This window comes from Mytilus californianus, unplaced genomic scaffold, assembly GCF_021869535.1.
Source record: "Mytilus californianus isolate M0D057914Y unplaced genomic scaffold, xbMytCali1.0.p SCAF_3, whole genome shotgun sequence".
Classification (NCBI taxonomy): Eukaryota; Metazoa; Mollusca; class Bivalvia; order Mytilida; family Mytilidae; genus Mytilus; species Mytilus californianus.
In genome coordinates, this window is record NW_026262679.1 from 63003574 (window position 1) to 63017108 (window position 13535).

Below are 13535 nucleotides of genomic sequence, written 5' to 3' on the forward strand. Positions count from 1 at the left end.
CGTTTAAACCCGCTGCATTTGTTTGCACCTGTCCTAAGTCAGGAACCTGATGTTCAATGGTTGTCGTTTGTTGATGTGGTTCATAAGTTTTTCTCGCTTTTCATATAGATTAGACCGTTGGTTTTCCTGTTTGAATGGTTTTACACTTGTCATTTGACCTATAATGGTTTACTTTTACAAATTGTGACTTGGATGGAGAGTTGTCTCATTGGCACTCATACCACATCTTCTTATATCCATTGAAGCACTATTGTATCTTTATGTGCGCAAACTTTTAATTCCAGTGCAACAATAAGTTTGTTATTAACATTTTTCAAATCTTTTATCATGCAAAGCGACCACAGCACATTAACGATAAGAGGCTTTAGAGAATCTTTATCATTTCTTCTGTTTATGGAATTTTAAAGTAAATAATTAGTAAATAATCATTGTGCTCACAATATATTAACTATATTGAGCGCACAATATATATATATATTTTGTATAAGCAGTCAACGGGTCTTCGTAGAAATTGTAACACAAAACATCTTAACGTTTTATTTTCTTTATTTCCCAATGCAAAAATCCTTGAATATTACATCTAAAATATCTTCAGAAGTGATTTTTCCAGTGATTTTTCCTATCTCTCTTGTCCCTCGTCGAAGGCTCTGTGCTGCTAAAACTACATCATCTATGTCAATAAAATGTTGATACAAATGTAGTTGTGATACACAGTTACATAAATGTTGTCTATGGCGAGCTTGTGTAAGACTTGGGTTTCCAGATAACGGATTACCACATCTTTAAATAAAAATGGAGAGAAAACGATATTTTTAATTAATTGAGATCGTTCTATGTAAATAAAAAAACTTCTTAACAATGCAATTTTAGAATGCAATAAGTTTCATTATCATTTGGCTGAATATATATCGTACTCAGATAGCGAATGTATATATAATATTTAATAATTAAACATAATTTTATATTTTTCAATCAGTAGCGTTCTATAGAACAAAATGGTAAATATCTAAAGAAAAACGAAATTGAACAAAGACCTTGTTTGTCTGTAAATAAAATCATAGATAACTTTTACGTAAGATTTTAGGAAAAAAATATTTACAATAAACTAGTTTCATCTAATTTATTGCCGTTCTAAAGTAAACTAGTGTTGTGGTTTCTGTAATCAAAGAAGATGTACTTTGATCTTACTTGTTATTACCATCTCATATATCAAACAGGTACATATATACACGTGGCTGAGGTAAATGTGACAAACATTTCATTTTTGGGTATATCATTTTGAATATATATATATATTTTTTTGTATGTTAAGACACAATTAAGGCAGGCGTATTTAAACATCAGAAGAAATTACATATTATAAAATAGAAAAACAAAGGATATAGGGTATCCATCCATGACACAAAATCAGTACATGCACAGCAAAAAAACACACAAAAAGCAAAGGAACAGCGCTTTTATTACTGTTCTTCATCTCAAAGTTTATTTGGGCATTTTGCGTTGGAACAGCAGATGCACGGTTTAGTTTAATTCTATTATGTTGAATATGTAACAGCATACTTACAATGTTTCGAGCTTTCTCGTCAATACTTTCAAAAATTCAATAATTCCATCTTCATTTGTACATGAAACTGCACATATTTGTAGTTTTTCATTGCTGTTGATAACTGCCTTGACTATACCCTCTTGAATAAGGTCAGTTTTGTTTATAATTATTAAAATTTCTTCCCCTTTGTCAATGTTATCAGAGGTAGAATGCTGTTTGTCACTGAACATGTTTCCAGCGAAATCATGTTCACTTAAACCAAGTTGTTTTAGTGTTTCTTCAATATAAACACGGAGATCAAACATTTCGTCATCTTGAATTTTTTTTTCAATATCCTTTGCTGACAACATGATGACTTTTAAATCGGAACTCTTTGCTCTATAATGTAAGTAAACAAACAAAATTAACACTTATTACATTTTTAAACCTAATGATACTTATTTAAAGATAAATTGATGTGAAGCAATAACGATTAAAACTAAAACAAATTGGTCACCCCTTTTACAGGCCAATTAAACCACGTACAAAACACTTTCAATCGATCTCATATCTATAAGAACTCAATCTCAATATGCTGAAGGAGACTGTATGTAACCACTCAATATATAGGAGGATGACATAGAAAAACTGAAAGCAGGTGTCATAGAACAATTTTACAATATAAGATCATGGTATAAAGAGGGCCTTCTTGTCTTATGATATTTATATGAAATGTAAGCACTATCTAGAACTAGGATATTATGATCTTCATACTGGAAAGGGTGTAAGAAGGGGACACTGAAGATATCCGATAGTAAGATTTCAAGTCTTTGGTGTGTATCATTCTTTTTCTCATCCTTCTAACCTTACAAACGTTTAAAAACTCGCGGGATAATGGTCGTGTACGCTATCCTACTCCAAATGTTGGTTGAGACAGGTATTATTATATATCCGACAACAGCAACTACTTGATCGGTAAACACGATGCATTTACCTGTCAAGTGCTCTCCTAACCCCTTCCTTCTCTATAACATCGTCAGACTCCCGTAGACCAGCAGTATCACTAAGTAATACAGGGTAACCACCTATGTTTACTGCTGACTCGACTATGTCTCGTGTTGTCCCGGCAATATCAGACACAATAGCAGCAGGTCGTTGAGCTGGAAATTATAAAACATATGATAATTTTATTGATATGTTCTTGATGTAATTTTCAGGTACATCTATTGTAATTGTATTCCAACTAAAGTTGTTATTCCCTATTACAAAGCAGAACTTAGGTGGTTTCAGTTCCTTTGGTTTGATCTTCTTCCTTAACATGTTTTGTGTGGTTTCAAGCTTTCCTAATGAATGATTACCGGAACATGTATCGCGATAAATTATAACAAACGAGACGTCACGGATGATACTTAATGTGCTCTAAAGGATAAGGAGATCCTGCTTTACGTGTGGCAGCCGCCATGTCGCTCATAATAAGTACCAATTCGATGATAAGTCTCCTTTGATGATGTCATAATCGAAGAAAAGAGGACAGGATTGTGGCAACGACAATTGAAGCATCAGTGACACAGATATTCTATAACGACCAAACATCTCATGATTGCTATAACGACCAAACATCTCATGATTGCTATAACGACCAAACATCTCATGATTGCTATAACGACCAAACATCTCATGATTGCTATAACGACTAAACATCTCATGATTGCGTCCTTAAAACTTTTGAAATCGGTATCATATTTTATAGTGCACTTTGGAAAAAACAAGCAATCCATAATTGAACCATATCTTGATGAAACAGAAAATAATCTGATGTAATCAATGAAAGTCTGTGTCTGTCTAAATGGTGGTCCTTTTTATATTTTGGTGTCTCTTGTCCTTTAAGGAATTTAATTTTTCTTACAGATCTTTGATAATCTCCATTTTTTTCATTTTCTTTTAGACTCGACACTATTTAGAGCTTGACATATCGTATAGACACATCTCTCTTGTTCATGATGTTGGAAGTCAGCATGATCAATATCGAAATGTATATTCTGGTTTCATTGTGTCGTACGGTTGCTGTCTCATTGACGTTATTTCTTATCGATTGTAACCGATGTTACAATAAATGGAAAGGCACTTTTGCGACCAAAATGACTATCCTTAAAATCCTAGCACAAATGTTTTCATAAAAATATTTTCATGGCAAAATGTGTTGTAAGCAAATCCAAAGTACTAAAATCGGCAAGGTCTTAATTTATGAATATACATGTAAAAATAACTACCTATCAGATTGAGTAAACTACTTTTTCCAACGTTTGGTTCACCTAGAATCGTCACTCTAACACCTGACCTTAGTCTTTCTCCTCTTCTGTTGTCATGGAGATGATTCTCTATTTCTAGTAATATATCCTTAACTTCTTTATTCACTAAAAAATAAACCGCATACTATACATAATGTTTCCAAAATCATGTGTGAAATGATTGTATTCTTTATCATTTTGTGCAAAAATCTTATTAAATCAGATACTCCTAGAAAAAAATGACTCATTTTTATACATTGATTAATGACGAGATGTCTGAGCGGCTAATAGTTTATTTTTTGGCCCAATTTATTTACAACAACTGGGTCGATGCCACTGCTGGTGGAGGTTTCCTCCCCGAGGATATTACCAGCCCAGTTGTCAGCACTTCTGTGTTGACTTGAATTATCATTGATATGGTCATAACTATAAATTAACTATTTACAAAGTTTTGAATGTTTCGAAATACTAAGGATTTTCTACCCCAGACTAACTTAGCTGTATTCAACAAAACCTATCGGAATTTTGGGTCTTCAATGCTCTTCAACTTAGTACTTTATTTGGCCTTTTCAACTTTTTGGATTAACTTCGTACTTTATTTAGCCTTTTCAACTTTTTGGATTAACTTCGTACTTTATTTGGCCTTTTCAACTTTTTGGATTAACTTCGTACTTTATTTGGCCTTTTCAACTTTTTGGATTCGAGCGCCAATGCTGAGTCATTTGAAGACGAAAGGCGCGTCTGGTGTACACAGTTTTAATCCTGGTATCTATAATGAGTTTATTTTCATGTCGTTACGATTATCATACATTACAGAAAAGGCCACAGCAATTTTATTTTTATTTTCATGATTTAAAACAACGCAGCTGAACAAGCGATATGGCTAATAAGATAGCAAATTGAGAACATCTTATAAAATATGTTGCATGTTGAAAATTTTATTGAAGCATCAAAAAAGGGGGCGATCAAGGTTGTAACCATCTTTCTTAGGAATCGTTTAGAAATCACATAAAAAATCAACAAAAATCAAACTTGAACTCCTTTACCAAGAATCCCACCACTTTAAAAAAAAAATTCTTGATATACAAATTGATTATAACAACAGTACACAGAACTTAAACTGCCGAGAATTTCTATGAGAACATGACCATAAAGTATAATGAATGCTTCCTCATATTTCGTAAATGGAAAAAAAATAATGATTCGAACGAAGTTTAGATACTGCGAGAAAGGCTCACAAAATGTTTTCCCCTAGCCTTAACCTTTCTAAAATTGTCCGTTAATTAATTTTGAAATTATAAGAAACTAAGGTTTCAACTCCCTTAGGTAAAGTTGACCTTAGAAGGATTTGGCTATTTTTTTAGGTTCTTTTTGGTCGTATAGCTCTCTTCAACTGTTTCGGTTCTTATATATACATCTTTGACTTTCAAATATTCGGCTTTGAGCGTTCCTGATGAAGGTAAATCCAGAAAAGCGCTTCGGACGCATGAAATTCATAACGTGTTGTTTTAATTTTTTATAACCTTATTATGAATGTTTGACTTTTTTTCGTTTCGAAGTAAATGCTTTACTCTAAAAATATGTATTAAAATATGATTGAGGAACGGAGCTTTCGTGTTACCAATGTGTAAACTGTTATTAACGGAGGAAAGAAATCTCTCATTGGTATTCAAGGTCGTGAAACACTCTCGTATACCTTGAATACCAATGAGAGAATACCTAATAGAGTAAAACTTTGGTTTTGTCCTAAATATGCATGAAAACATTTGCCACAAAGGTCAAACAACAATCAATCAATCGAAAGTTTGGAAAGAGGGTTGCAAATCCTTAAGCAAAGTTGACCTGTCGTTGTTTTAGCTATTCCAGTTGGTCCCTTTTTTGTTTTGATTATCAAAAATGTTGTATGTACATCTTCTCAAATTGCTATAACCTCAATGTATCTGGTGAATGTTAATCCAATAACAATTGTCTTGCACATTGAAATTGGGAATATACGTTTCCGTTGGATTGTATTCCCCGATAAAATTGCTTCAGAGAAAACAGTTTTTGTCTCGCCGAGTCGGATTTTAGTCGCGGAAGCGAGACATGACATTAAGTTTCTGGCGTTGGTGTCGTCTACATTTGCAATTATAAGGATACAAAAACGAGATATATCATTTTATTATACTTCATGTCAAAATGCCAGATTTTGATTGGTTAATACGAGGTAGACAATTTACTCTATTCTATGGTAAATACTCTATTACCCTTCACGGAAACGCTTGATCAAGTGTGCGCTTTATTAAAAACGATTCTATCCTATGGCAAATACTCTATTACCCTTCACGGAGACGCTTGATCAAGTGTGCGCTTTATTAAATACGGATGGTTGTTATGTACAAGACGTCATAGTTTATTACTTTGAATTTGAAATTTAATCGACAGTAATAACAGAACATTCAGTATAATAAATTAAATAACATATCTGAGAGGGTGATAGAGCAGATTGTTACCCCTCGAAAAGACATTGTCAACCTTGGCTTCGCCTCAGTTGACAATGTTTTCTCGGGTTAACAATCTGCTCTATCACCCTCTCAGCTATTCGTAATTTATATAGTGTTACAGTCCTGGTTTAAATGAGGCATTTTAACTGTAAATAATAAGTTTATGAATTAGTTTCAGTTCTACTCAGCAACCAAGCAAGATCCTCATTTGAAGTCAATGTCGTTAAACATAGTAGTTCTACTCAATTTATATATGAAGGAAGGAACACTTATAAATAGCGTTGACTTTACTATTTTGCCCTCTTTTATGTTTTTTTTGGTCTCGGCGCACTTGATAACTTTTTTCTATAGACACGTGACCAGTATTACACGTTTATTTAAATGATGACGTCGAACAACTCCCTTTCCATTTTTGTTGAAATGCAATCATATTGGAATTTTCATATGCCATTTCAAATCTAATGCATATTATTGCTGACAAAGAGTACCTTGATTAATAATGTCTTCTTCTATATTTTCATCTTCACTGAAATCTATGAATGCTTCAACATTTGCCATCATCTTAAATGAAAAGAAGAAAAAATTATATCCTGAAATGGGAAAATTAAAGAACTAAGTCTTCTATATTTTTTTAAAGAAACATAACTGTAGAGAAATATGATATATCAAAATTTGTGTTTTACCCCTATGTTCAATTAAAAAAAAAACCAACGCGCATGCAGCTGGTCGGTGAAACATTAAACATCACTTTTAAACTGAACAGACAACAAATAAGTTTATTATACTTCACGTTAAAATGCCATATTTTGATTGGCTAATACGAACGAGGGTGTTAATTTACTCTATTACCCTTCATGGAGACGCTCGATCAAGTGTGCGCTTTATTAAATACGGATGGTTGTTTTGTACAAGACGTCATAGTTTATTACTTTGAATTTGAAATTTAATCGACAGTAATAACAGAACATTCAAAATAATAAATTAAATAACACATATCTGAGAGAGTGATAGAGCAGATTGTTACCCCTCGAAAAGACATTGTCAACCTTGGCTTCGCCTCAGTTGACAATGTTTTCTCGGGGTAACAATCTGCTCTATCACCCTCTCAGCTATGTGTTATTTATATACTGGCAAGTATTGCTTTTAAAAGGCAAAGTGTTTAACAAAGTGAAGATTTTTTAAAAAGATAACAGACAACGGATGTAAAGTGATTTCAATTAAAATGACCTGCAAACTGTTTTTTTTTTTGCATATATATCAGTCTGTTAAAAAAAAAACCCGAACCTTTATGATACGAGACCGCCATCTATCGTATAATTTGCCAAGATTCCCTTCCATCTGGCGTAAAGCTTGTCGTCTCTGTGCTTCAGTTTCTGCATGTATTAAATCACCTAGACCCTCAATCTCTGTAAGATCTAGTTTGTTGTTCAAGAACGCACTGTAGAAAAAACGAGACTAGATATAATAGTATAAACGGTGAAATCTATAAATTACTTATATAAAAAGTATGTCTTGGGTAAGTACTTTAGTAACCAGTACAATTTCGAGATGAGTACTCGACCATGTCAATTATACATTCTTATCCAATAAATATGTATTACAGTACTAGGTCCTCAGATTTCACATTTTTTAGTATTTCAATTCCGTTTGTGACGGAACATCAGACAGTCCGTATTTGGGCACAGGTACAGGTGTTTGGTGTATAAAAATTGCACCCAATCTCCTTTTCTCTAAAATGTCTATATAACAAGCATTTTTCTTTGCTGAACAATAGCAGCGGGCTTATAGCTTCCAATTGTAAAATGCAGATGCACTTTAAAGTCGTCGATAATAAACCATAGTAAATGAATTGAATTTAATGAACAAGATTGCATGCAGGTGATGCCTCAAATTTTCCGGTGTAACCTGCAGAAATCATATCATTGACAGGAATAATTAACGGCATAATTCTTCAAATTAAGGTATTTTGTAAAAAAAAAATATATATAAAAAAATAAAGTTTCATCCAAATTCCGTTGCAATTCACCATCACATTTCAAATCCACTGCCTTCATAGTGGGAAAATCGGACATTAAAAATCGCAAGACAGAATAACCTGACGCGATGGTAAAGAAAACTCATTTTTTTAATGATCTGAAGGCTCTTGAAGTTTTTTTTTTTTTCTTCTTTTTGCTCATTTTTTTATTTATTATATTACTTTTTTTACATGGACAGTGTTATAGAACGTTTTTAATTGTGCCAAAGGAGGATGTTTTGGGTGAAGTATTACATAACCTTTTCATTAATATAAAAGTTTCACACATACAAGCACAAAAATCAATATGCAAAATAACAATACCGTTTGGTAAATTCCCCGGCTTCCGCTTGTCGTAACCCTGGAATTTTACTTAGAGTCGTTGCCATGGCAGCTACAACAGCCGGTCCACCGTGGATTTGGAACTCAACACAATCTTCCCCAGTGAAACTTTTAGGAGCTTTAAAATATTTGGAAGACAAGTCGTCACATAAGAGATGCAGATAAACAGTACTATGAATATAATGAGATTGGTTATTCTAGGAGAGGACACAAAAACCCAAAGACATTTAGAGGTCAGCATACGGTCTTCAACAATTTATAGACTATATACAAGCTCTAAATCGCCCGAGTCTAGAAATTTGGGAATTATCTGCTAGTAACAGCAAAGTCCCAAAATGACAATAATAGATACTAGTAGATATATCCATGATAACAAAAGACAACCATGTACTGGGCACATTAACATTTGGATTGGTTAAATTTGTATAATATTGTTTTTATATATGATGCTGAATATTGGATTTGGAAGACCATGAAATGAATGTGGGTGTAATTCTAAAACACATTCTGCCTTTTCCTATGTCTCTGACTACTCAAATAAGACTGCATATTTGTACAATTTTACAGACTATATGTTGTAATTTTTACTTTTTTGAATACGAATAAATCTTGATTATAAGTAACAGAAGTGTGCAAACGCCAACGAGAAAGCAGCCCGACAACATAATCGAATCCCTCAAAAGACATCTTCATGTAGAACAGTTCATACCATAAGTCAAGATCTTTTAAAAGGAAAACATATTTGGAATTTGTTTCAGTATTGCTTTAAAAAAATTGTTTAAAACAAATCTTACACTAATATCATGTGTATTACGTTAGGAAAAAACAAGGTAATTTAAGGTTGATTCATGGTATACCGCCATCTTGGATTGTACAATCGCAGTACAAAATTGGTCTAGTTATTTGCTCAATTCTGCAAATTTGGAGACAGATTTGCAATTTATTTGTTACACTGTTTATTAATATAAAGAAAACTAGGTGATTTATTGTACTATACAAAATATTTAAACAAATATCAAATTTTGTGTTTTTAGAATCAATTTTTTCAAATAAGATATTTAAGGGGAGATAACTCTTTTAGTAAAAAATATATACTGGACTGATAGGGAAATTTTTAATTTTTACTTGTAGCAAGAAAACAAGTTCGGTGACACCATTTTTTCTTTTTATTTTCTTAAAACATTTTATAAAACCTATCTTCTCAAAATGTTGAACAGATATATCATGTTAAGGAGGAGTATTTGCGAAAAATACCAGTCGAGAGAATGTAAAATTCCGCGAGCCGTAAGGCGAGGGAAATTCATTCTCAAGACTGGTATTTTTCGCAAATACCCCTCAAGAACATGCTATATCTGTTTAATTACACCGAATGTTAACGTTCAAAAACGCATTGATGATCGTGACGTTACAAGCGTCCAGTCGGATAGAGTATTTTTTGGCAAATACCACGGCAGAGAGGGTAAAAAAGGCATATCCTTTTTGCATATACCCCGGCGGCGTTAAAAAATGAACGATATTCATTTGATAACAGTAAATTGGTGAAAAATACACTGGCTATCAACCAATCAAAACCCAGGATTCTTACATAAGGTGTAATTAATTTCATAATTACACCTTATGTAAGAATCCTAATTACACCTTATGTAAGAATCCTGGGTTTTGATTGGTTGATAGCCAGTGTATTTTTCACCAATTTACTGTTATCAAATGAATATCGTTCATTTTTTAACGCCGCCGGGGTATATGCAAAAAGGATATGCCTTTTTTACCCTCTCTGCCATGGTATTTGCCAAAAAATACTCTATCCGACTGGACGCTTGTAACGTCACGATCATCAATGCGTTTTTGAACGTTAGCATTCGGTGTAATTAAGGATGTTCGCTGCTCTGTTTCAAAATAACAAGCTTTTTAAAAGACTGTTATAAATTGATAGAATACGAATAAAGGAACTAAAAAAGCAGAAAAAAATGAAGGGTCCGTGTGCTCCTTTTCGAGATATAAGCTATTGAAAATTTGGCGGGAAATGATTCTCTCTAGATTTTTCATACATTTAACATTGGCACCTTTTTACTTTCAAAAACAATGAAAAAATAACAAGGATTTTAAAAGATTTTCAAATATGGCTTTTTAAACTATATGTAATAAAATTATAAAAAGAAAAGTAGGGGTTAGCGGGCAAAATTTTTAATGGCACTACATGGATAAAACCAGAGGATTCCGAATATCTGGCAAAAAATCAAAAACAAAAGGAGCGAACATCCTTAAACAGATATAGCATGTTCTTGAGGGGTATTTGCGAAAAATACCAGTCTTGAGAATGAATTTCCCTCGCCTTACGGCTCGCGAAATTTAACATTCTCTCGACTGGTATTTTTCGCAAATACCCCTCCTTAACATGATATATCTGTTCAAAATTCTATCTCAGATTTCTTTTTATGCACACAAATATGTTTTTTCATGAACAATCTAACCAAATTTAGGCAATTTTTAACAACTCATAGCTTGGAAAATAGCACGGTGACCCATACTTTTTATTATATTTTTTAAAAAAGCATAGTAAAATCTTCATTTTGGCAAAGTATAAGAAAATTTTGTCTCAAAAAATATATACTTATGATCTACCTTAAACATAGGAAATTAAAAAGTCACAAACCTGGAAACCAAAGGACTAAACCATAGTCAATTGGTATATTTTCTGTTTGATCGTACAAGGTCCTCAATTTTGCGTATCTTGGCCTTGGTAATTCTTTGAATCGACCCAAGATTTTTAAGACTGCTGATGATTTTGTCCCAGACACTCTTATTACTGCGACACCACATCTTCCATGACCAGACGACAGTGAAAATATAGTATCTTTGGACGTATAAACCGAAGAGTTTCTGCTTTGAGTTAGCAGTGTGTAGTTATCTGTTACAGTATGACGTACTGCCAGTACAGGCCGACTATATATTGAACGAAGTATGTATAATCTACTTATGTGTCGAAAGTTTTGTAGAACTGGTAAAATTGGTACAATTTTCATCTGAAAAAAATATCCAAATTCTGCGTTGTAACTATATCATGAGTATTTTTTTTCTTCAAATATTGACGCGACAGGTTGTAGATATATAAAATCAATTAAGTTTGTTGTGCTTTATTTGAAAGAGTACACAAAACGCTTTCCTTCTTGAAATGTTTATGAAGAAATCACTGGTAGACATTTTTTAATATTGGAAACGTTTTTCATACTAACGTATTTTTTGGCGGGAATGAAATACATCTTACTTTTGAAGATCAAAACACCAATAATCTTAAACTCTATAATCTTTATATGATTTTAGATAAACATAGACTGTTTAAAGTGAAAACAAGAATTATGGTTGTAAGTTCGATAAATGGATTATTTGAAATTTTAAATAACCACCAAAATAACGGCTGCATATTGAGGGGAAACCCGACACTTATGTTGCTTTAGTGACAAAACGAAGTCGGTGACCCTCAATTTTTTTCATCATATTTTGTTGCCAAAATTACGAAATACCTTGACACAAAATTTTAAGAAAAATTCACTGGTAGAACTAAATAGGCTGTTTTAGTCTTTAACCTCAACAGTTTATTTTATTTTATTTTGTTTTTAACATAATTTTTTTATGATTATTTTTTCCAAAATAAACTTGCATTACTGAATGTTTTAAAAATATGAAAAAATTCATAAGCACCAACATTTTCTTGACAAATCAGAATACATATTATGAAAAAAAAAACCGTCACGGTATGCACACAACTTTTTCATAATTCATTTATTGCTGTTGTTGTGGTAATCTAAATTCTTTAATACAAAAAATCCCAGCTAGGTTATTAGAAGCAGCAAAGCAAACAGGAAAAAGCAGACACTTCGATAGCGTAAGCAATACATTTTATAATCATTTAATTTCATTTAATTTCAATTTTATTATTGTCATTAAACATGTACAGTATGTTTGTGGCAATACAAATTTAAAACAACAAAATAAAAACCAAACAGTATATCCGGGAGTTGGAATCCCCCTTTTTTTGACGATCAATGCTTTTGAATGGGGACATATGGTTGGAACACCCCCTCCCCCCGGACCCCTTTTAAAAATGGTTGGATCCGCCCCTGTCAAGACCATGGTCACTTATACGAAGTTTAGTAAAAATGTTCCTGATAGAAAAATCATTTAATAATAAGTAAAAATTTGCTCAGTTCAAGTGAAGGTTTTAGTTTTTTTTACAGAAAAGTTTGCTACTTTCGTCGATTTTTTCTATTTTACTTTTATATAAATCTTTATAATAGTCATTTATTTCATTTTTCATGTTTAGTTCTGATTTTAAATGGTTTACATCTGTAATATTCTTACAGTTGGCAACTTTGCCTTTAAGTTTATTGTCTGGTAAGACGTTTTTAGCATATGTATGCCAAGAATATACACCTTGTAAATCAAGGGATTTTTAAACTTCGAAGGTCTCTTTCAATAACGGGTTTAAATGATAATGTTTTACACGCCATGGATCAAATCATTAACTTATATAGTTTATTTTAAACACTGACTAGTTCCCTGTATAGACCATACCAAAACACCATAACAATCATAGATTGGGTAGCCCTCTAACCAAAACAAAAACAACAGAGTGCATATAACTTAATGAATTAACATACCATGTTTCATCTTCGCTTTATTTCCATAAGTAATATATGTTGATAAATCATGATATTATTAAAACATTACACAAAACTAGCTGAATGCGAGACTTGATTATCAGATGAGAACCAGTCGTTTGCAAGGGTAAAATAAATATTCAACTCCGATAATATATGTAGTTTAATTGTGAATAGGGAAAATGATTGTTAATTTTAGTATATTTTTTGTCCTATGTGTGAAGG

The 13535-nt window shown here is 32.4% G+C and overlaps 1 protein-coding gene across 1 annotated transcript; it reads right to left on the bottom strand.

The window, feature by feature from the left end:
• Positions 1–528: 528 nt before the first annotated feature.
• Positions 529–13422, bottom strand: LOC127733129 (tRNA modification GTPase GTPBP3, mitochondrial-like). The gene is made up of 9 exons (XM_052242445.1): positions 13311–13422; positions 11306–11675; positions 8635–8770; positions 7581–7734; positions 6785–6857; positions 3796–3939; positions 2520–2685; positions 1565–1924; positions 529–780 (listed from the first exon to the last, which is right to left on the bottom strand). The coding sequence occupies exons 1-9, from the start codon at positions 13311–13313 to the stop codon at positions 546–548; spliced, it is 1641 nt and encodes a 546-aa protein (XP_052098405.1). The 5' UTR covers positions 13314–13422; the 3' UTR covers positions 529–545.
• Positions 13423–13535: the final 113 nt, after the last annotated feature.

What these genes read in the sequence shown, in the direction of transcription:
- LOC127733129 (XM_052242445.1), bottom strand. An exon ending in TTTAGTCCTTTGGTTTCCAG is followed by an intron (nt 8,771 to 11,305) that starts GTTTGTGACTTT and finishes AATATTTTAAAG; the next exon opens with CTCCTAAAAGTTTCACTGGG. An exon ending in GCCGGGGAATTTACCAAACG is followed by an intron (nt 7,735 to 8,634) that starts GTATTGTTATTT and finishes TTTTTTCTACAG; the next exon opens with TGCGTTCTTGAACAACAAAC.